Genomic DNA, 22582 nt, shown 5'->3' with positions numbered 1-22582 from the left:
AGAGTTGGAATCAGAGCAGACGGTGTCAGTGAATGATTATTCACAATTTTGAGGCATATAATTTTTTTTTAATTAAATTGTGAGAATGTTTAGTGGTGACGTCAATATTATCTTAACGTCATACCGTTTTAACCTTCAAAATAAAAGTCGGACTAATTAGAAATAGTACTATGGCTACCACTACTACTTTTGCTAGTTTTAATGGTGATTTTTTTTTTAAATTGTAAATCATTAAGTACTTATTTTTACCTTTTATATCTTTTTTTCTCTTTACTCTTTTCTGTATCCTTAATTATGTTTTATATTCTATTGCTTTGCCAAGCATTTTGAATTTCCTTTGTATATGAAATGTGCTATACAAATAAAAGCTGCCTTGCCTTGCCTTGCCTAACTACTACTACTACTGCTTCTAATAATAATAATAATAATAATAATAATGACAACGACAACAACAACAACAACAAAACAACAACAATAATAATAATAATAATGAAGTGAAATAAGTGCAACAAGACAAGGATGTTCTGCAAAATAACAAATCACAAACATATCCGATAGGCAAGTGAAAAGACTGAAAGCACCCACAAAAGCTGGGACAAACTTAAAGATTAAGTGTGCTGAACTGCATTATAGACCATATAATAAAATAATGCAGCCACAAAACTGCCTTACTCTCTTATAAATCATTACTATAAGAAATAAAAAAGAAAACACAATCCTTAATTTGACAGAACAATCACAACCTGAGGTCCAATAGCTTTTCCAGAGCTTTTAACCATATCACAGTTCTAAAAGTGCCACAGATACATAATAGTCATGAGACAGTTATTTACACATTATTGTCAAACATCTATTCCAGACCCCAGCAAGCAAGCAGCCACATACAGTGGAAGAACCACAGTACCTCCTCAGGAGAGGAGCCCTATGCCCCCCAATATGTAAACAGATATGCAAATATTGACAGATATGTAAATAGATGTAGATAGTTTACTGTGAATTAATGCGAAATTGGTTGCTGTAAATGTGTGTGTATGAAGACTTGTATATAGTTTGATGTCTGTTATTTCTTATACAAACTGCTTGTCCACTATAACACTTGTTTTTACTATTTTTTTATGCACAAAGTTACAAAAATGCATATTGATGTGTTCATGCTTCTGTAATTCTGTGTCAGTAATTCTGATAGTGATTGTGTATACCTGAGAGGATATTGTCAGCCCAAAATCATAACTGTACATTGAAGCGTTCAAGAGTAACAGCCTGTTTACCATAGGTATGTCATCACAGTTACCAAGGGTCCTTTGGAGTCTCCAGAATATCCTTTTTGGAAATGCCTAGACATACCCTTAGAAAAACATGTGTAAAAAAAAAGTCATTTTCTGTAGTACTGTTGTGAAATTTGGGCTTGGACTAGATAAGCTATCATACTTTGGTTCCATAGTGTTTACCAGCTAATACCTCCCAGTTACAGTCATCTGCAGCATCTTTCTTCAAGAAAAAAAAATCCGGCGAGTGTGTTGAAACCTGGTTGAAACTTGTATAATTTAATGACAGAAGCATTCTGACTGTTGGGGAAAACTTTAGTGTCACCTTTTAAATGAGACCATGCATGTACAGGTACTAAATAAAGAACAAAAACAGCGTTCAATTTACTTTGGGTAGAGTTAAAGTCAGACTGAGCCATCTCCATACCCACAAAACAAACTCCATCCACTAATAATGAACCTGTGGTGTTGTTGAAAGCTCATGAAAAAGCTGGTTAGTGCACTTTAAGTTTGGAGAGTTTTGTCAAACTACTGTTTTCAAGACCAAGAATACTTTCATGGTTAAATATAACAGAGTGTATGACTGTATTTTGATTAATTTAATAGTTACAGAGTAATTTTTCTACAAAAAAGAGATTTGTATGCTGTTGAGAAGCCATTTTATTTTGAAAAATTCGTTCCGGAAAAGCCGGTCTTGTTCTGGCTAGCGGAACACAGGGCTGTACTGATGGCAGGCAGCTACCTGTCAACAACCTAACCATAGCTGAAACTGAAGTCTGTGTTGCCATTTATCGTCTGCTTCTGTCAGGTAGGGTCATCTAGTCTCTCACCGAGTGAAAGGTGTCAGATTCACTTGAGTGAACGGTCGAAGCTGCTCAAGGAGCCGGGCGGTGTTAGCAATAGTAACGTTAGCTAAAGCCTCGGTGTTCAGGACGTCGGCGAACAAAGTTGCACCAGGTGGTGGAACTTCTCAACGTCTCTCGGTTCATTCCCCCAAAATATCTACATTATAGACAGTAATACATCTTAACAATGTCACAGTCGAAACAGTTACCCCAGGGACGGCTAGTGTTTGATGTTGTCTTGACAGCAAATCCTGGCTAACCCCCTACTAACCTGACAGATAAAGCTATTAAGCTACAGTCGTGCTGCATTCACGGTACAGATAGCAGCGAACACGTTCGCCCTGTTGACAACTTTATGTCACTGTTTGATACACTTAACATCTTTTCGTTAAATTACATTAACCTACCCTCTTGTCTAGTGTTTTAATTAACCTTCTTGCCCTGTCAAAGATTAGTAAGAAAGGTTTAGTGAGCCAATTTGAGGAGGGGATTTTCCGTTATGAAAGGTTCACGGTGGTTTCTTGGAATAGATAAGATTAAACCAAGTCACTTGGTTACGTGCAGTTTGTATGTCTGACATCATTTAAATTTCATATGGAGTGTGTAGATATGTAAAATACTGCTGTATAAGACAAGTTAGCCTCAGTTAAATAGTAATTAAATGGGTCTGCCTGTCAGTGGGATTATATACAATCCAAATTATGTTAAAGTGTGTGCACAGTTTAGTTTAAATTGACCTGAAGTATTTAGCTTAACTTTTATTATGGAGATCAAAATTGTAGGTCATGTCTACAAACATTTAATGTCTCCACATAGCTGATACTATCAAACATACCTCTTTGTTTTTATTAGGCAGCCCCATCAATACTTGCTAAAGCCAGGCTTTACTTTCCACTGACTGCCGCAACCCAATAGCCTAATCACTCTGTAAGTAGGTTACCTGCATAGAGTGTCCCATGTTTACATTTGATGTCGTTGGTTGCAGCTGTTGCAGGTCCTTTCGGTGTAGCCAAACAAGGCTGCAGTGTTATGGATGAACCATGAAGGCCCAATTACAAGTCACAGGTAAGTTAGTATTGCAAGATTTGTAAGCTTGTCTATTAACCTAAATGAGACAGAAATTTGATAAAGTGATGAAGTTGTAGTGCTCAGTATTGTTTGACTTTGTGTCTAGGAAGCTACAGGATGTTGGTTGCTAACTAGGCCTAAGTTCCTGTAGTAATAATAAGGCCTAAATAGCTGTCACTGACTGTTGTTGTGTTTGTTCAGCACAGGGAGACTACAGGAAGTGGTGGTTTATGTTTATAGGTTAATGGTTTTAGCATGTTGTTGCGTCTTTACCAAATGCAACTTCTTATAAATGCTGATCAGATCTACTGAAAGTTGCATCACCTGCAATTTCACTGTGGTATTCTCCCCTATCCAGTGCTTTCAGCCAAGCTGAAGGAAAACAAAAAGAACTGGTTTGGTCCCAGTCCGTATGTTGAGGTAGCCGTGGATGGCCAGTCAAAGAGGACTGAGAAGTGCAACAACACACATAGTCCCAAATGGAAGCAGGCTGTCACAGTGTGAGTATGACTGTTGTGTTTGTCATAGGAAAGAGAAACCAGTTCAGCGAACATCTCCCTGCTCATCTGGCATAAACCAAGATTTTGTTACTGCAATGCCTATTTCTCACCTAAACTGTTTAGAGAAACATATTTTAGTGCACGGTTTAGTTGTAATATGAGAGTTTGAGAACAGGATGTGAGTGCTGACTGAAAAAACTCTGATCAAATGGTAAAACTAAGCAGTGCTGATCAAATATGAACCAAGATTATGTTACTGCATTGCCTTTTTCTTGCTTCAGTGTTATCAGAAATATATTTTAGTTCACCATTTGATATGAGATAGTTTGTCACCAGCTAGCCGCCAAATTGTTTCCAGTGTCAAAACGGACAAGCTGGCATCACATCACCTGCCAGCTGGAGTGTTTATTTAGGCCGATGCAGTGCAGTGCATTCTGGTAGTTGTGGGTTTTCTACCTCTTGAAAAAAGCAAACAAATGCCACAGCTCTTTGCCTGTTTTTTTCTCTGGTGATGTAGCACCTATTACAAAAGTATGTTTTCAAAGCTATTATATAGTCAGCAATAAATCCTTTCAGCATTAGTGCAGATCATTCATAATCTTTTTCTCTGGTGTTGACTTGTATCTTGTCATTTTCTCACTTCTCTACAGAATTGTAACTCCGGTCAGCAAGCTGATCTTTCGTGTTTGGAGCCACCAGACGCTGAAAGCAGACATCCTGTTGGGGATGGCCATACTGGAGATCAGTGAGACCCTAAAGGCCAACGACCTGAAACGTGCGTTCATGCCACTTTCTTTCTCCTAAATTTTAATATTAAATTTTATATGAAATATCTAACAAAAAGATTACAACCCAAACTCTCCACTCACTTTTCCCTTTACTGGCATAAGACAGCTGTGATCTTTTTATAGCACAAGGCTGTTTTGTAGAGTTTACTCGTACTGTCACTTGTCATTTCAACTTTGAGCCTGGAAAATATGTCTTGTCCAAGGAGCAGAGTATGAAGCTAATATTTCCAGGCTCTCTGGGTTGATTCCCACAGAATATGATGAGGTATTCAAGATAAAAACTCCCACCACATGGCGTGTTTATTTCAAGATAATAAAACATTGTATCCTTTGTAATCCAAACTTTCAGTATTCACTTTGCGTGTCTGAGTCTGTCAGCAGCATATTTTATTTGGCAGATGTCGCACACACTGTAGACACTGTACACTTGTGTAAGAGCGCATATCTCCCTGTGTTTGTACTAGAATGTTTTATTGGGCTTTGATAACCCTAGCAACCCACATGCACAGTACTCACTAGCTTCTCTTTCCCCTGGGATACAGGACTCACCTAAGCCTATGACCTTCTGCTTGCTTTGAATGTGTTACAGCCAAATTCAGTGGTTTATCTTGGCATGTGCAATGTGACATAAATACTGGTCCATATTCTATTTGGCTGCTTGCTTTTCATTCGCCAATAAAAAAACAAGATTCTAAAGATCCTGCCAGTAGCCCCTTGAGGTCATGCAACTTGTTACACCTCATATGACTTAAGTGAATTAAGCTGACAAAGTGACTGACACTGACATCTTTAGAGCACCCAACTCTCACCAGCAGGACATAAAACAATAACCAAACACCTTGAGAGTGAGATGATCATGAATGGCCAGTAAGGGAGGCCCTGCAAAGGAAAATGTCTCTAAAATGTAATCTCGGATTTAGTACGTACATTCATTGGCAATATCTTCTACCTCAGTGCAGCCTTAGCATCGTCTGGTTTCATTTTGTTGTGAAGGTCAGTGTGGGCATTTATCCGATGAGTGTACTTGAGATGTGATGTCAGTCTTGCAAATTATAAGCGCCTGTTAAACACTGAATTCTGTACCCTCCCCAGTGTGTGAGGTGGTGCAGACACTGCAGCTGTGCTCAGACAGAGACCCCCGGGATATTGTAGGTGACCTGTCAGTCTGTCTGGACGGCATGCAGGTAGACCCAGAAACCTTCGCCTCAGCAGAGAAAGAACACGGTAAGGAATCTCACCCAGACAGAAGCACACTTTACAAGGTCAATCACAGGAACAATTTGAGGACATGAACCATGTACAGATACACAGAATTCTTTAAATTCCTTCTTCCTTTCTCTTCATAGTTTGTCATATCGTCATCAGTGTTCTTGAAAAAAGGCTGCGGATGTCGATTAATTTTGGCTGCTGACCAGAATCTTTTAGTAGAGCCTAAGTGATACATCAACCAACTTAGCTCATTGTGAATATCTAGCGTTAGGGCTGGGTTTAAATAATCGATTTAAATGATTCAAATCAATCTTCATTGATTTCTGGTGTAATTTAAATCACGCCGCAGCCTCGCCCTTGCGCTCTGTGTGTGTCAGGTCTGCAGCTGCTACCACACACACAAATGCACGTACAAGCACAGAATGAACAGCAGAGCAGACAGACCGCAGTCAAGAAAGTAAAGTGACAATAGCTTGAAGGTTACTCAAGTTAACATTTACAACTAATTTAATTAAAAATTAAATTGCATCTAATTAGGAGATTAGAGGCAATAGCCAGCCTTACTCAGCATATATGTCAGCTGTTGAGTAACAAAAAAATTGTAGTGCAGAAATACCAAATATCTATGATTTAATTGGTTTTCGCATACTTAACTTTACTTGTCATCGTGCACTACGTCACTCTCCATACATATCTTGGTCACAATTCCCAAATAATCCAACAGTTGCAGTAACATCTCAAGTTATTAAATAATGATGTCACTTGTCTTCTTGTTTCTTTGTCATTCTAGCTGTTGTTCCAAATGGAAATGCACGACAAAATGGAGACAGTGGCAAGAGGTTCAGTAAACTTTTATTAATGGGCCTTTGCATGGTTTTTGTGCAGATCTTGGGTTATGGATTTGGTAAATCAAAAGCATACATCTTGTAGAGTGTGTGTGTTTATGTATAGAAATTGCGCATCATATATCTGTAGAATAACATAAGAAAATATGTTGATCCCCAGGTCAAGCAGAGACACGTCTCCCTCCAGTGACTCAGAGGAGTGGGTTATTGTACCTAATGGTCATGCTGTCAATGGCACGGGTTCTCCTTCCCGATCTCCAGGGGGCTCCAATGCCTCACGTCCTCCCAGACCAGACCGGCCTCCTCCGCCTACGCCTCGCAGACCAGCTGCCTCACCAAGTACGAAAAGCACACAATATCTGAGACTTTACAAAATAGCTACATTTCTTTAGCTGTTACAATTTGACATACCAGCCATTTTACATTCTCACATACCACTGGTTTTGTTTTATGTACAGAAATAGAGTGCTCTGTGTTAAACGGCTGCACTCAAAGCAAATAACACCTCTGCAAATTAATTCACAGACTTAAAGGTTTTCTTCGCTGCCTTCCTCCCACTCCTCTCCACAGCCTCTTCTAGCAGTTCCTCCCCTAGTGAGCTGAGCGAAGGTCCAGCTTCCGATGGCTCCTCTCAGGCGTCAGCTAGTGGGTGTTCGAATCAGCAGGATGACTCAGGCGCTGGAGCAGCGACAGCAGTTTCTTCACAGACAGCAAGTGGCCCCAAACCAGGGACCTCTGCCTCAGCAGCTCTGGCCACAACAACTCCCAGAATCACACCCATTAGCAATGCTCCTTTGCCACCAGGGTAAAAGAACAATGCGCTACACATGTTTCTGCAAGTCTTCACTGTAACCACTGTTAATAGGCATATTAGAAAGTCCCTTCAGGATCTTGTAGGCTTTTTTGGGATAGTCGCGGCCTAAAATGCCTGATTTCATGTCAGCTTTTATAAGAAATTGCGATGCATGTTGTTTTATGTGATTTTTTTTTTTCTTTTTTTTTTCCACAATTAATTTTGAGTTTGTGATTTAAACTAAACTGAAGTTTCCACAAACCCTGCATATTTGATCAAACTCATCTTGAATATTTCAGCACATGTAATAGATCTGGATGCAACAGCCCCTGTCATGGTGATTTGTTTTGTCTGTTGTGAAGCGTTTCAGCCATTTCCTGGGTGTGTTTTGCGCTATAAAAGTGTTTGTCAATTAATGACTTTTGTTTGTGTTCCATCACAACGTTGTGCGCATTGTCAAACAGTTCCTCCTGCTTTGATGCAGAACATCAATGCTGTAATTTTGCTGTGTTCTGTTTCCTCGCTGCTATGATTGGAAGTGATCGGGAAACTACAGTGAATAGTCAAATTTGTGGAAAAGTTGCGGTGATTGGACAAAATTGCAAGGTTGCAACAAATTCACAGGCATCGGATCAGTTTGCGTTAATTGCTGCGATCGCAGCATCCTGAACGGGCTGATTAGGCTGCAGCCTTATAAATATTTATGTGTGTTGTTATTGTAATATGCAGGGATGTTCCAGGTATTTTAATGAATGGTAGTTTTCCAGTGACTCAGTCCAGTTGCTTGGCAGTTGACGTACATCTGAACCCGGTTTCCTATGCTTTGTCTTTGCTCACTCATTTGTATTGTCTCTGCAGGTGGGAGCAAAGGGTGGACCAGAACGGACGGATGTACTATGTGGATCACATTGAGAAAAGGACAACCTGGGAAAGGCCTGATCCTCTGCCTACAGGGTACCAAAGCACTTGTTTCATCATTTACTATCAACACTAACATGGTTCTTGCTTGGCCCTTATAACAGAATAAAAGTAATCTCAGATCAGTACAGACATATTTCACAGCCACTTTTACGATTACTGTAGAGCTGCACTCTTTTTGTTCATAATTGTCTTTACTAGATAAATACTAGAACAGATTAAATCCGCTTGTGTGTCTGATATTCATATGGATGTCAGGTGGAGCCCTGCAACACAGCTACCATTTTGCCTACATTGTCAACTCAGCACTGCCGTCTTTTTACTTTGTGTTCTGTAGGTGGGAGCGCAGGGTGGACCCGATGGGTAGGGTGTACTATGTTGACCACATAACGCGAACTACTACGTGGCAACGCCCCACGCAGGAGTCGGTGCGCAACTATGAAGAGTGGCAGCACCAGCGCAGCCAGCTGCAGGGAGCCATGCAGCAGTTTAACCAGAGGTTCATCTACGGGGTGAGAGCAGTGACTGTATAGTTACTGGGTTTAATACATCCACTGCACATGAAGCGCAGTCTTAACATTTATTTGTTCCAATTTACATAAAGATCCCATCCAAACATGATTTATGACCTATAGAAACACTTTGCATAGTAATTTGTGTTTAATATGATTTGATCACGAAAGAGTTCACTTACCTGGTTATAAAGTCTAATTGCATCTACTCCTTATCCCATAAAAAGATCCAGTGTTGATGAATATGCAAATACTGTTAATTTCATGTTCACAAAATCATGTTTGTGAGTGTTAAACTGAGATTTATGGTGAGCACAGAGAAACTTTACACTTTCACAGATGAAAGTGAAAACTGCTTTTGGGTATCATTATGCACAGTGAAACTCAAACATCCAAGTGAAGTAACATTAAGCAGAACACGTGATTTCGGACAAAGAGAATATCTGGTTCGCAACATTTTTGGCTTGCTTCCCAAACTGAAGTAACATGCAGACCTTGCAGGGACAGAGCTTAAACCCTAGACGGTGATTTTCGGCTGTGCATTATTTTCTGAAAGTAAATCAAATCACAACAAAAATGATATTAAACCATAACCACCATGGGGGTTTATCAGCATGGGATACACTACTGTAAACTGTCCCAGTCTTTGCCATTACTTTCTGAATTTACATGTGTGACATCTCTACTGCTGTTTTTGAAGTTTGATTTGGCTCTCGGGTCCGAAATGGACTCAAATGGGGATGACAATGGCTGACTGAGTACGATCCAAATAATGGATAGCTATGGCTAGTATGTTTTAAAGTCCGGGTTAAGCAAAAATAAAATGTGAAATGAGCATACACAGAGAATATATAATATCAATTTTCAAAATTGTGAAAAAATGAATAGTATTTTCTGCTCTAAGATGCTGGAGGCGTGTCCGCTGAAGGAGCTAAAATAAAGATTAATTCACTGTGAACGATGGACACCTGTAGGAACTAACCTAACTTACAGTAACACAGTAACATTCACGACCCCCGAGCCAAAGAACGAGCTGCTGCGCATGGACAGACTCTCGTTAACCGCTAAGGCAGTCGCTCACACAGTCTACAGCAGCACACACACATCCTCATATGGTCGAGGAACTTCAAAATGTTAGCACCCAGTGGGAACAGAGATAAGAATGCTATCGGGTCATGATACATTTGAACTATACTACAGGTCTGTTTACTTTAACACAAAGTGTTGACAAAAGCAGGATTTACTTTCATTAGACTTTATCTAAATGTGTCTCATTCTGTTTCTACCTCAGCTCCAAGACCAGTTGGCTGCCACGGCCAACAAAGAGTTTGACCCGCAGGGACCTCTGCCGCATGGTTGGGGTAAGTATCATTGTAGCTGTAGTCACAGTACAGTTAAGATATTTTCAGGGCTGTGATGTTAGTCGAAATTCATGGCAGCAAACTGATTCTGAATAGTATCTAAAAATGTGTTCATTTTGTTTGTTTATGTCAGAGAAGAGAACTGACACAAATGGCAGAGTGTATTTTGTTCATCACCCGACACGGACAACACAGTGGGAAGACCCCAGGACGCAAGGGTGAGTGTATGCCTGTGCATTTGTGTGTGTTATGTACTGTCATACTTTCTATTTCACTGAATTTGATGATTCAGCCTAACTCAGTTGCAGTTATGTTATATTGTCAGTAAGAGGCGCTAATGTGTCAGCAAGTCGTTCAGCTCCAGTGTCTCTGCAACACTTGAGAGTCAATAATCAGTCAGAAGAGTGAAGAATGGAGAATGTAGTGACATATATTTGCTCATTTTTTAAGTTTAAGAATAAATGGAATAAACAACCTTTTTAAATTGGGTAATTACTTCTATCTGCGCAAAGATTTAACAGTACTACCAAACTAATATAGCCTAACCTTTAAGTGAATAATGACAGAACAAACACAAACAAACAGTCTTGGAGCTATGGAAGTATTGAAAGTAAAAAGTTTAAATTAGATGAAGACATGATTGTTTTTGTAGGAGATAATTGCTCTAAGCTGTGCTTGCACTGAATCATTAATAAACTGCTACTAATGAGGAAGTTATGTGCTGACAAAGGAAAGGGCATCTGGCTAAACACTCTTCAAGTGTCACTATGTAATGACTGTGAAGCAGTGTGGAGGAAGCCCTGCTTTTTATATATTGGGGGCATGTTTTTTAACCTTTAAATTCCCGCTGTTAGGCCGATCAAATTTCTGAGTTAAGATATTAATGAGTATGGCATGAACCAAAGAGAAAATCAAAGTTCAGACGCACGTCGGGATACTCAAGTTGACATTTATGTAATTGACAGCTTAAATTAAAACCCAAAAAGGAGCAAACTACGCATTTGTTATGTTGCCCCATCAGATTTGTTCTGTGCTTTATTGCCATCAGGTGTGCCTTTTAAATAATTACATGATGATTAGCAAATAAATCAAACAAAACATCAACAGTAAAGGCAATAGCAACTATAATTCTACTGTACATGTACATACAGACATACAAGTACAAGTTACAAAAATGACATACTTCTGTGTTTTGTTTTCAAAAGAATGAATAGAGACCTTCACTGAGCAAAATAAAATATATTTGATGATAATATCAGTCTGAAGAGATATATCTGAATATAACATGTGACGCTGTGTATATCAAGAAAACCTGACTGTGAGGAAATTCTGCTTCAGGACAGTCATTTATTCTGGGGAATGCACAAATATAGCATACATTTTAATGTCTCCTGTTTTGATGTGGACATTAATTATTAATGTTCCTGTGTGTATATCTTGGTTATTGGTGCACATTTTCTTTTGGAATTTGATTCCCTAATTTATCTTGCAGTGCAACTTCTGTGTGTGTTTATCTTTTTAACAGTTGTTGTATTTGATGTAAATCCGTTTTGTATTTATATTATATATTTATATACATATCCAGGCTGCTGAATGACAAGCCCCTGCCAGAGGGCTGGGAGATGAGGTTCACTGTGGATGGTATTCCCTACTTTGTCGACCACAACAGGCGAACAACAACCTACATTGACCCTCGCACAGGAAAATCTTCACTGTAAGTTCACGTTTTAATGTTGAAATGCGCCATTTACAGGAGCAGCACTCTCTTCAGGTCACCTGCCTTCTTACAAAACTGCTGTAGCCTGAAGATTCTGGGGCCAGCTGCACAAAGCACCTTTAGTTTGCTCCTTTAGTAATGCTCTTAAGGCTTACATGAATTACCTCACCAGTAACTGACTGGAAACATCCCGCTGCATAAAACCACAGAGCAATCATTAATTGTAAAGGGGCTGGAAGAGCACAGCTTTGGAAAGTTGATTGATCCAATCCTAGACAGCCATAATCATAAATTGACTTCTGGTCAAATTAATAGCACAAAATCAGTTGCTCATCATTGGGTTCTCCCAGTTGTGGAACATGCTTCTCAGGATGCCTTCTCATTTATCTCCATAAACTGAGCCATGTCGCTGTTAAGATGGAGTCAGGGGTACTTTATGTTTTTGTCCTTACTTTGCTACTAAGATTCTTTGTGGGTTTTCCAAACTTTAAGCAGTTCCTTTAGTATAAGACCAATATAAGGAGAAAAACTTAAATCCTTAAGTTAACATTTTAAGAAGGAGAAGACAGGAGAATGTTTTGTGCAACGGATTTTATTTCAAGGACAGCTTAACTCGGACTTAAAGGAAAATATTTAGGTGCTTTGTACAATTGAGACAGATAGCAGTTACACTCCCAACACATGCATACATGAACTAAATCTGCTTGTTGAATGGACATTAAAACTGGTTCTTGTTGTTTCCACAGTGAGAACGGGCCGCAGATAACCTATGTCAGGGACTTCAAAGCCAAAGTGCAATACTTCAGGTTCTGGTGTCAGGTATGTGCTGCACAACAGGCGATGAACTGCTTTGTTATCTCCCATGATTGTTGTATCTGTGCAAAGATGGAAGTTAATATTCACGGGTGTTCAAAGCATTCAGAATTTCTAAAATGTATAGTTAATGTTTTTTATCCCCCCCCCAGCAATTGTCGATGCCTCAGCACATTAAGATTACCGTCTCCCGGAAAACCTTGTTTGAGGATTCATTTCAACAGGTGATCATTTCAGTATCGTCTTTTTTCCCCAGTTCTCTGTTTAACAGCATTGTCTTGTCATTGTTCGGGGTGTGTAACTGTTGTAAGTCTTTGTTTGCATTCAAAGATCATGAGCTTCCACCCTCAAGATCTGAGGCGGAGACTGTGGATTATTTTCCCTGGAGAGGAGGGTTTGGACTACGGCGGTGTGGCCAGGTAAAGTCAACTGACTTTTTTTTTTTTGTTGTGTCTTATTGTTTAACTCCTAAGGCGTGTTTTGTTCTCATTCATATCTTTTTTGACACCACCCATGCCTCACTAAACCTACTGCAATTATAACAGTACATCATCTTCTGATTTCTTATTAAAAACCTGATCTACAGGGGGTTGCAAAACCACCTCAACCAGTAAGACCACTTCCACTTAATTGATTTGTTTTTGTTTGTTTGTTTTATTTGTCCTGTGTGCTTTTATTTACAGGGAATGGTTCTTCTTGCTCTCTCATGAAGTACTGAACCCCATGTACTGTTTGTTTGAGTACGCTGGCAAGGACAACTACTGTTTGCAGATCAACCCTGCCTCCTACATCAACCCTGATCACCTCAAGTACTTCAAGTTCATAGGACGCTTCATCGCCATGGTACATGCACTATTTATCAACACGATTACTTAGCGTGCCGTAGACCAAACCGGCACATATGGGTACTTAACAAAACATCATGGCTACACGTCCTTTTCCGGAATAGAAAAGAAAGATCATGTGGATGTCAGTGCAGTTTGGAGTGCGTTTGGATTATAATTTTGTCAAGTTTGTCTGCTTTTATTTCTTGTTAACAAATACGTCTAATAATCATTTTGCGACCTTGCCTGAGCTTACACAAATCTATGGTGATCGCCGTCATTTCCTTACAGTCTCCCAACCCATCCATTTGTCCATCCTATTCTTATGAATGGGATTTCTCAAGAACCCTGTGAGGGAATTTCTTCAAATTTGACACAGTCATCCGGTTGGGGTGCTTTCACACCTGCCCTGTTTGATTTGGTTCAATCGAACTCAAGTTCATTTGCCCCCAGAGTGTGGTTCGTTTGGGCAGGTGTGAACACAGAAATCACACTCATGTTCACACCAAAACAACCGGACCAAGACCTTCTTGAAGAGGTGGTCTTGGTCTGGTTACACACAAACTCTGGTATGGTACTTTTGTGGTAAGAACGTTGTTCTGACCTCGATCTGAACCAACTGCAGTCACATGACACATTGTTTGGGTTAAACATGAGCATGTCACAGTCCTGGAGGATTATTAATGTGCACCTCCTCCTGTACTGCCTTAATATGCACATTCAGCACATCCAATGCATCAAAACATTGTTTTCTAGTTGGAGCCGTGCCTCGTTTTCAAACTGTATGGTTTGACTAAAATGAACAATGACAGCAATATAGTCCACGATGAGCAGCGCTAAAATCAACCTGTGTAGTTGTCCCTCCATTGTGACATTAGAAAGTGTCACATTTACCTTGCAAGTGTACTCTTCTTCAATGTTTTGGTTACTTCCTGGATTGTTCTAGCATGATTCTTTCCCCCAAAAGGGGGCGGGGCCGTGGGGATGATGCAGTGCCGGTCTGCTCTATCAGTATTTGAACCGAATGCGATGGTATTAATTGTCTTTAAAATCTAATTCTCTAATTCTCTTTTGTTCTGTTGTTGTCAATACATTTGTTCACCTGACTATCCTGCATTGTTTCTTTCCAGGCCTTGTTCCACGGCAAATTCATCGACACAGGTTTCTCCCTGCCTTTCTACAAGCGTATTCTGAACAAACCTCTGGCTCTCAAAGACCTGGAGTCCATAGATCCAGAGTTTTACAACTCACTCATCTGGATCAAGTAGGTCTGGGGATACAAATAATAATGTGGGATTTGGTTGGTGGGTAGCTGATGGACAGGTATATAATACGGTGTCCATGGGGAGGGTTTGCATGAGTGGACGGGCAGGTTAGCATGTTTGTATCACTAAAAATAGCATGGTGGTCATTTACTGTGGTGTACCATAAACGTTTTTCATATTGAAGAAGATGTCATGGTTGAATAAAACTATATAAGCACCATATTCTTAACAAACAAGGTGAATTTGTTAACCAGTTACCACAGTTTCAACATCAATAACGTGAGGCCAGTTACACTTCGACCCCTTTTGTATTTTTTTTTTGCAGTCAGTGGAGCTTTGGCTGGGAAATGAGCTTATTTGCTGTCTTTGTGCCAGGAGTTAGATTAAAGATCGATACCTGGGTTATGTGCCAGTCTATTCCCCAGACCAGTTGCTAGGTAACCAGCTGAGACTTAGCTGGTGGCGGCCAAGAAATAGTCTGGCACGTAGCCACATATTTGCAAGCACTGGTGGGTGGAATTTGTTTTTGTTAATGATAATGACTCTGGCCCACAGGGATAATAACATAGAGGAGTGCGGTCTGGAGATGTTCTTCTCCGTTGACAAGGAGATCCTGGGGGAGGTCACCACCCACGAGCTGAAACCAGATGGAGGGAACATCCAAGTCACTGAGGAAAATAAGGAGGAATACATCAGGTACAGCTGCATCCTCTGCTGCTTCTCATCCACCATCTGTCCTCAACTACCACATTAACACTCTGCTTTTATATCCAACACAACACTGATGGGCCGCATTCACACCAAATCAGGTGTGTGATTAGCTGCGGGGTTGTGCGACAGTGTGAGAGTCACTTAAATGGCACATTTGTTGGGGAGTGGAGGGTGGAGACCAATTATAGAAGCTAAAATATTCAGCGACTGATTATTTGTCTTTTGTAAGTTTGTTTATAGTGGCTAAAAAGATATTTAGAATTCCATTAGATTACCTTTACTGCCAAAAAAAGATGTGCATGCAAACACAAACAAAACGAGTCCTTGGGATAGTACATACAAGCTTTTACGACATACTTTATCTTTGATTTACTATAATATTTAACAATATAAACTCATTTTACTTTTTCCCGTGCACTGCGGCCGTCTTCCAGTCTTATCGACCATCTTAGCATGATGTCTAAATATGTTTCTCAAAAAGTTGATTCTGTTTCACCTTTTTGCTGCGGGGGCCCCTCCACTGCAGCCTGGACGCTCTACCCACATTGAGATGAATAGAAGGAGTGGCGGTTTTGCTGTAACACCTGATCTGGTGTGAATGCAGCCATGCCCAGGCAGATTTGCAATAGTGTAACACAGTCAAACTCTGACAATATTGTAGATAATAATCAGATAAGATAATCCTGTATTCGTCCTACAGTGGAAAATTTGCAACATGACAGCAGCAGAGGGAAAGTGCAAACAGGAGGCATCAGTAAAAAAACTAACAAAAAAAAACAAACAAACACTTATTGGTAAAAAGAAAAACACAGGTTGGTGTAATGAGTTAACGGCACAGAACAAGAGCAATATAATAAGCAAACAGAATGTGTGCCAAGTATTCCCATTTTCCTATAATGTGAAATTAAGTGTTAATAAGTAATGAAGAGGTAATGGTCTTGAATAAACTCACTATTGTATAGACACAGCAATAAATGTATGGCATTTAAAAAAGAGTTGCTGTGTGTTACTACTTAAAATCAGAAAATGGTATTACACTTTTATTTGATGATTTAAAACTTCATGAAGTAAAGTTCCTTATTTTTAGCATCCATGAATTTTCATTCCTTCAGTATGTTAGTTTTTATTTTTTCTTAATGTTTATCTTCATATTTCTGTTTTGCAGGTTGGTGGCAGAGTGGAGGCTGTCCAGAGGTGTCGAGGAACAGACTCAAGCATTCTTCGAGGGCTTCAATGAAGTTTTGCCCCAACAATACCTTCAATACTTTGATGCTAAGGAGTTAGAGGTACTGATGCAACTAGACTTAGTCACTACAAGCTTTTCCAAAGAACCAGGAGAGTTTGATGTTTGCGTCAGTGTTGATTCTGCAGGAAAAAAATTGAGCATTAAATATCTTTTTATTTCCCTGTAGGTGATGCTGTGTGGGATGCAGGAGATAGACCTGGTGGACTGGCAGAGAAACACAATCTACAGGCATTATGCCCGAAGCAGCAAACAGATCCTCTGGTTCTGGCAGGTTGGTACATACAGTTCCACACTCAGAATGAAGTGTTCAGTCAAAGAATAAGATGAAAACACTATTTCTTTTTCACCCCTTCTCACTTTGCTCTACTTTTAATACAGTTTATTAATACCGTGCAATAGTAGTGCAGTTTGATGTCTCAGGATTTCAGTTTCATTGAGCTCTAAGGTGTTGTGACTGAATCAGATCGCTTTTTACTGTCACTTCAGAGACTGTGGGCCTTTTCTTACTCCAGGCACAAAGCAGTGCACAGCACGGTGCAACTGTCATTGCTAGTTTTAGACCAAGGTAGTTGTCCTCTTCACGGCCACTGCCCATGGGTGTATAGGTATTAAAATGAGGTGTGTTCAGGCACATTGTTGGTGTATTGCTGTTATAAGGCAGCAGAAAGTGATTGCAACATTGACTAACAAAATCCTGGTCTGAAGTTAGAAAGGCAAAGTATTTTCTTGCTATTTGAAGGGCGCCTTGTTCAGATAGTAAAATGGGCCTGCATAGGCAGGTTCATGACGCGCATACACTCTGCTTGTTACACACACAGGCTCGTACAGATGGGTTGTGGGTGAAATAATACATCATTAATGAGTAAAATATTAAATTACATTACATACTATTCTACAGAGCAGAGCTGCTGTCTGACTCCCCTTCAAGAGAGATGTTGTGGGCATTTAAGCATGACGAGCAGTGCAACTTCATTGATTATTCAGAAGCTAAAAGTTTAGTTCTGTTAAGATTAAGACTACAGTTTGTAGTTTTGCAGCTACTACCAGTTTCTCCTTCATTGTTTACCAACTGTAAACTTGTTGTCATGACCACCACAGAATGCCTGTCCATTGTCCAATCATTGTCCAATCATCTGTGTCATGACCACCACAGAATGCCTGTCCATTGTCCAATCATCTGATTGGACAATGGGGGAAAAGCTACAATGACGTGGGGTGCTTTTCTGCTCTGAGTTGAAGTTTTTTTCAACTCGAGGAGTTCAGAGCGCTCGGGCAAAAAAACGGCAGGCGCCTAGAGCACAGAAGTGCAAGGCGTGTTGCAATGCAAAAACAGCGTTGAAAAGCTTCATTCTCATTTAAAACAATTACAAAAAGATGCCTCCCGCTGCTGGAACGCTTTCTGTGTGATTGGGGCCTAAATGTGCCGCTATATTTGCTGCAGTGACATAACTGCTCTTACTGCATTACTCTCAGCAGAAAACCGGTCACTTCTCCAATTTGCTGAATCCACCAAATGCAGGCACACTTTGCTTTTAAAGGGAATGGCAGATGACAAATTCATGTTACATCCAAAACACACTTGTGATTAATTTAGGGACTGAAAACAACCCCTTTGCCCCTCACGCCTTACTTTGTGCCCAGATTATGCTCTGTTTAACTAGCAAAAGTGAAAAAATGCACTATAAACCATGTGTTATAGATTAAACAGGGCTCATCAAGTCTTAAATGGGTCCAAATATTTTCAAAACTCTTAATAAAGCAAAAGAAAAACTTGGGAATTAAGTTGAATTATATATTGTTATGAATTCCTTATAACATGAAGAAAAGTATGTCACACTGGATTTGCAGAGCATTATTAACACAGACTGATCTGTTGATAGTTCGTTAAGGAGATGGACAACGAAAAGAGGATGAGGCTGCTGCAGTTTGTCACAGGAACCTGTCGCCTTCCTGTGGGTGGCTTCGCTGACCTGATGGGTATGCAGAATAGACACATACACACTCACACACTGTTTATCACATCAGTATTGACTTCTCCATTTTAATCTCCTTTATGCTTGTTATTGATTAATACAGGAAGCAACGGCCCTCAAAAGTTCTGCATTGAGAAAGTGGGCAAAGAGAACTGGCTTCCACGAAGCCACACATGGTAAGGCCACTTATTCTTCTTCTCCTACTTCCACAGAAGTCCTCAGGCTTCAGATATGTGACCACATATCTAAACTGAAGGAGGAGGATTAAACCTTCATGACCAAACCCTCTTAGTCATTTCTGATTCAATCAGTCACCAACCTTCCCTTTTGGCATTTGAAGTTGTACAATACTGTGTGAGAGTGCATCATACTTGAGTAATACAGTCTGCACAGTGTGTTTTTAAACAGATACAGGTGAAAACATGATACAGCAGAGATTAGGGATATTTTGGGTGGTGCTAACATGAAGTATCAGTTTGTTTTATTTATATAGATTAGTTATATTGAAATACAAATTAAATTTTTAGTGGCCCACTAGTGTGATGAAATCAATTGCCTTTAAACTCACAAAGAATCTGCCTGGTGCCGCAGAACATATTTGAGCTTTATACTGAAGGGTAACAGTAAGTCTAAATTTGCCCATCAACATTACTAATAGATGTAAATAAGCATTTATTATTATGCTTTACCACAAGACAGCTGCTCCGCAGTGGGCTATTTATGATTGTTTGGTACTTTAACTTGCAGGGTTGGCGGTAAAAGCAAACAATTATGTCCACCCCCTGTTTAATTCTTTATTGTCCTCCAAGACTTTTTTTTTTTAAATCTGGAATAGCTAGCTTAGCTACAGAGATCCAAGCCATTGCTATTGAGGTTCGACACATATAAATGAAAAGGTGATAGGCTGGATGATGCAAAATTAGTTGATGAAATGTAAAAACATTTTTTTATTCTGTGTATAGGCTGCACATTTTCATATATATTATTGCATGACTCAATGTGTTGTGGGGCCTCTGGTGATTCCCAACCCTGCTCTCATGCATCTTTCTCTTGTCTTCATGTAGCTTTAATCGTCTGGACCTCCCTCCATACAAGAGCTATGAGCAGCTGAAGGAGAAGCTCATGTTCGCCATAGAGGAGACAGAAGGCTTTGGGCAGGAGTGATGCAACAAGAGCAGGGGCTGCAGGACAAGATGGAGGAGTGTGGGCTCAGAGGAGCCATATCCATTTCAGACAAGAGCACTTTTCAACATTTGCAGCCAGGAGCTGCTTACAAACTGGTAGATGGCCGTACAAATCCTCGTTTTTCTATCAAACTCTCATATGCAGTAAGTCTCTGAGCTGTTCGGTCACGTTCATTTATCCTCCGCACTCTGTTTCACTTCTCACCCACATGATCAGTTCCACCCTAATCCAGCTGATCTCACTTACACTTAGCCCTGGTCAGCCCATTGTCAGGCGATGGAGGCAGATAGACGCCTCTCTCACCCTGTCATGTCTGCACTCGCTGCGTGTTGCGCAAGTGCAGTTTCTACACGTACATATGTCAGTCTGTGCAGTAGTAACTTCTTAAGAGCCGCTGTGTCGGGTCTATGCACTAGAGTTAATGATTTTAGAGAAAAGAACCATATTTGTGCTTTTTGATTTTAAATAGAAAGGGTCATATCATCAAAGGCACATATATGGTTTGGGGTCTTTCAGACTTTTATTTTTCTTTAGTCGTAAGGATGGATGAATGGATGATTTTTTTTTTTTAACAGCTGACTGATTGGACTGACTCCTGTAGCACATATGTGGTTTCTTTTAATAACTTTGATAAATATGATCATGCTAATATGATACTTTCTCTTGTTTTGACAGGCTGATTTCTTAACTTTATAATGAGTTGAACTTTTGAACTAGTTTGCACATAGTTATGTGAGCAGTAAGACGGTTGTGATTGTTCTTAAGAGAGGTTGTATTTTTATGTGCAATAGTTTTGTAGAAAACAATTTTTGCCAATAATAGAGCCAAACAGTGATTTGTTTGATCATTTTATAACACTTTGGTAAGTTTCAGCATTTACTGTTGATTTAAATTCTCAATATAAAATAGAGAACATTTGCATATTGGCAAGTGTGAATGGTGAAACTGGTTTGGTTGTGATTTGATTTGAAAACTTTGCCTTCCCACAGTGATCTGTGCTGTATATGATATCAGCATGTTCCATTACCAGTCTGGGAGACTGACACGTGTGAAGTCTTCTCGATAATTATAAGCTGTTACTAATGAAGTGGGAGCTCTAGGGTGTATTGTGTAATAGAGAACTAATAGAGAACATTGATTTGTTGAGTCATGACCCGTTCCCACTGAAAGGTAGCCAATTCTCTGGTAGATGTCCAGAGTTAGCATGACTGCAGTGTTTCTCAACGTGGACCCTATTCTCCCATGTTTTTGTGTCTAAGTGACTAATGGAGACAGAAAGTTTTGAAATCAGTCCAGTCTTGAGCGAGACTGCAAAACAGGCTGCAGCGTAGCGACTCGGGACATTTGTGCACCGTCAGTTTATGTCCACCAAGAGCTCTTTTTTACAGCTGAATAGCCAAGATAATTTTTCTAAGCGTCCAACAACATTATTGTAGCGTCTACTGAATGAAAAAAGCCGCAAAGAGGCTGAGTCAGCTCGTAACTGTGACTCATTCAATAAAATCCATGCTGAAGTCCAAAGATGCGTTTTATGGTGGTTTATAAGACAAACAACTGCAAAAGCAAAATGAGATGAAATGAAATATAATAAAACTCACCCTCTTTGACTAAAAGCCGCCACGCCAGTGAATGAACAGGTAAAATAAAGTGACCAAACGTACATGTGCAGCCTTAGGTAAAATACACATTCTAGCTCCTACAATTATGGAAATGGTTCTTACAGAAGTCAACCTTTTGTTAAAGAGTAAGATACTTTTCTTTTCATTTTTTTTTAACCAGAAACAGCCCTTAAATCGCTTTTGCCAAACTCGTCAGAATCCATTTAAAAAGGCAGTAAACTTATCATCGTGATAAACACTTAAAATTTCAACAATGCCATCTTGGTTTGTGTTTCCACTGTTTCAGCAATCACCAACTATGATTATGTTTAAATAAAACCCTTAATTTACCCAGTTAGATGTGAAAATATGCTGGCTGTATACACACTTAAATTAGTCTTTATTTAAATGGAGTCTAGTGTGTTTGATGATGGCAGTTTCTGGGCTGTTTGCGGTTAAACATAAACCTGTCAGTGGCAAAACACGCACTTTTAGCAGACGTAAATTGACATTATACAAATGATATACATGTAAGTGGTTACATTGCAGCTGCTGGTTGCAGCAGTCTCGCTCAATTCAGGACCGGTGTCAGACATTGTCGTCTCCATTGGTCACTTAGACAAAAAAAGAGAAAATAGCGTCCAGGTTGAAAATACTTGAGTTACCCTTTAAGTATTATCTCAGATCAATAATGAAGATACCGAATCCTAAATGTTTAATGTGTTAAGTAACTAATGCAGTTTATGTAAATATACTTACAAAGTAGAACATGTGTTTAATATCTTAATAACATTTAGTTCACCCCAGCAGTGGACCCCTTGGATTTGCAGGCTTAAGTTGATAAATAAGATTTGAATTAATGTCCTATAAAGTGGCCCTAGTTTTATAGGGTGTTAGGTATTCAGATTTGTAAAGTAGTATATTAGTGTATTTCATGTCTTTTTCCAAAAAATAGATCCACTAACATTAAAGTTTCCTTTTAGTATCAAGTGGAGTATCACTTTTAAGAAGATGACTATGAAACAAATCTACCAAAGGATTTTATTTGATTATGTTTTGTAAACGATTTGACTCAATCAGTTCTTAACTTCCCCAATTGACAAATTAGTTAGTCGTTCTCGATTATATTAGTGGGTAACACTGTGA

At 39.5% G+C, this 22582-nt stretch overlaps 1 protein-coding gene across 1 annotated transcript; it reads left to right on the top strand.

Annotated features, from left to right (window-relative positions):
* The first annotated feature begins 1947 nt into the window (after positions 1–1947).
* itcha (itchy E3 ubiquitin protein ligase a) lies at positions 1948–20826 on the top strand. The gene is made up of 24 exons (XM_033626993.2): positions 1948–2073; positions 3096–3175; positions 3537–3678; positions 4329–4453; positions 5559–5690; positions 6466–6514; positions 6681–6859; positions 7091–7325; positions 8172–8267; positions 8569–8743; positions 10035–10104; positions 10238–10322; positions 11690–11818; positions 12568–12640; positions 12787–12858; positions 12965–13053; positions 13318–13477; positions 14589–14722; positions 15279–15419; positions 16600–16720; positions 16847–16951; positions 18561–18657; positions 18757–18829; positions 19718–20826. Exons 2-24 carry the CDS (start codon positions 3151–3153, stop codon positions 19815–19817), a joined length of 2607 nt encoding a protein of 868 aa, XP_033482884.1. The 5' UTR covers positions 1948–2073; positions 3096–3150; the 3' UTR covers positions 19818–20826.
* Positions 20827–22582: the final 1756 nt, after the last annotated feature.

The sequence above is a fragment of the Epinephelus lanceolatus genome, chromosome 1 (assembly GCF_041903045.1).
Source record: "Epinephelus lanceolatus isolate andai-2023 chromosome 1, ASM4190304v1, whole genome shotgun sequence".
NCBI lineage: Eukaryota > Metazoa > Chordata > Actinopteri > Perciformes > Serranidae > Epinephelus > Epinephelus lanceolatus.
The sequence above is the reverse complement of the archived record's forward strand: the minus strand, read 5'-3'. Positions and strand labels throughout refer to the sequence as shown.

Excerpts from the sequence above, each read along its gene's own strand:
- itcha (XM_033626993.2), top strand. The coding sequence starts at position 3,151 with ATGAAGGCCCAATTACAAGTCACAG. Across the intron at positions 4,454-5,558 it reads AAAGGCCAACGACCTGAAAC|TGTGTGAGGTGGTGCAGACA; the intron begins GTGCGTTCATGC and ends TACCCTCCCCAG. Across the intron at positions 15,420-16,599 it reads AATAAGGAGGAATACATCAG|GTTGGTGGCAGAGTGGAGGC; the intron begins GTACAGCTGCAT and ends TCTGTTTTGCAG.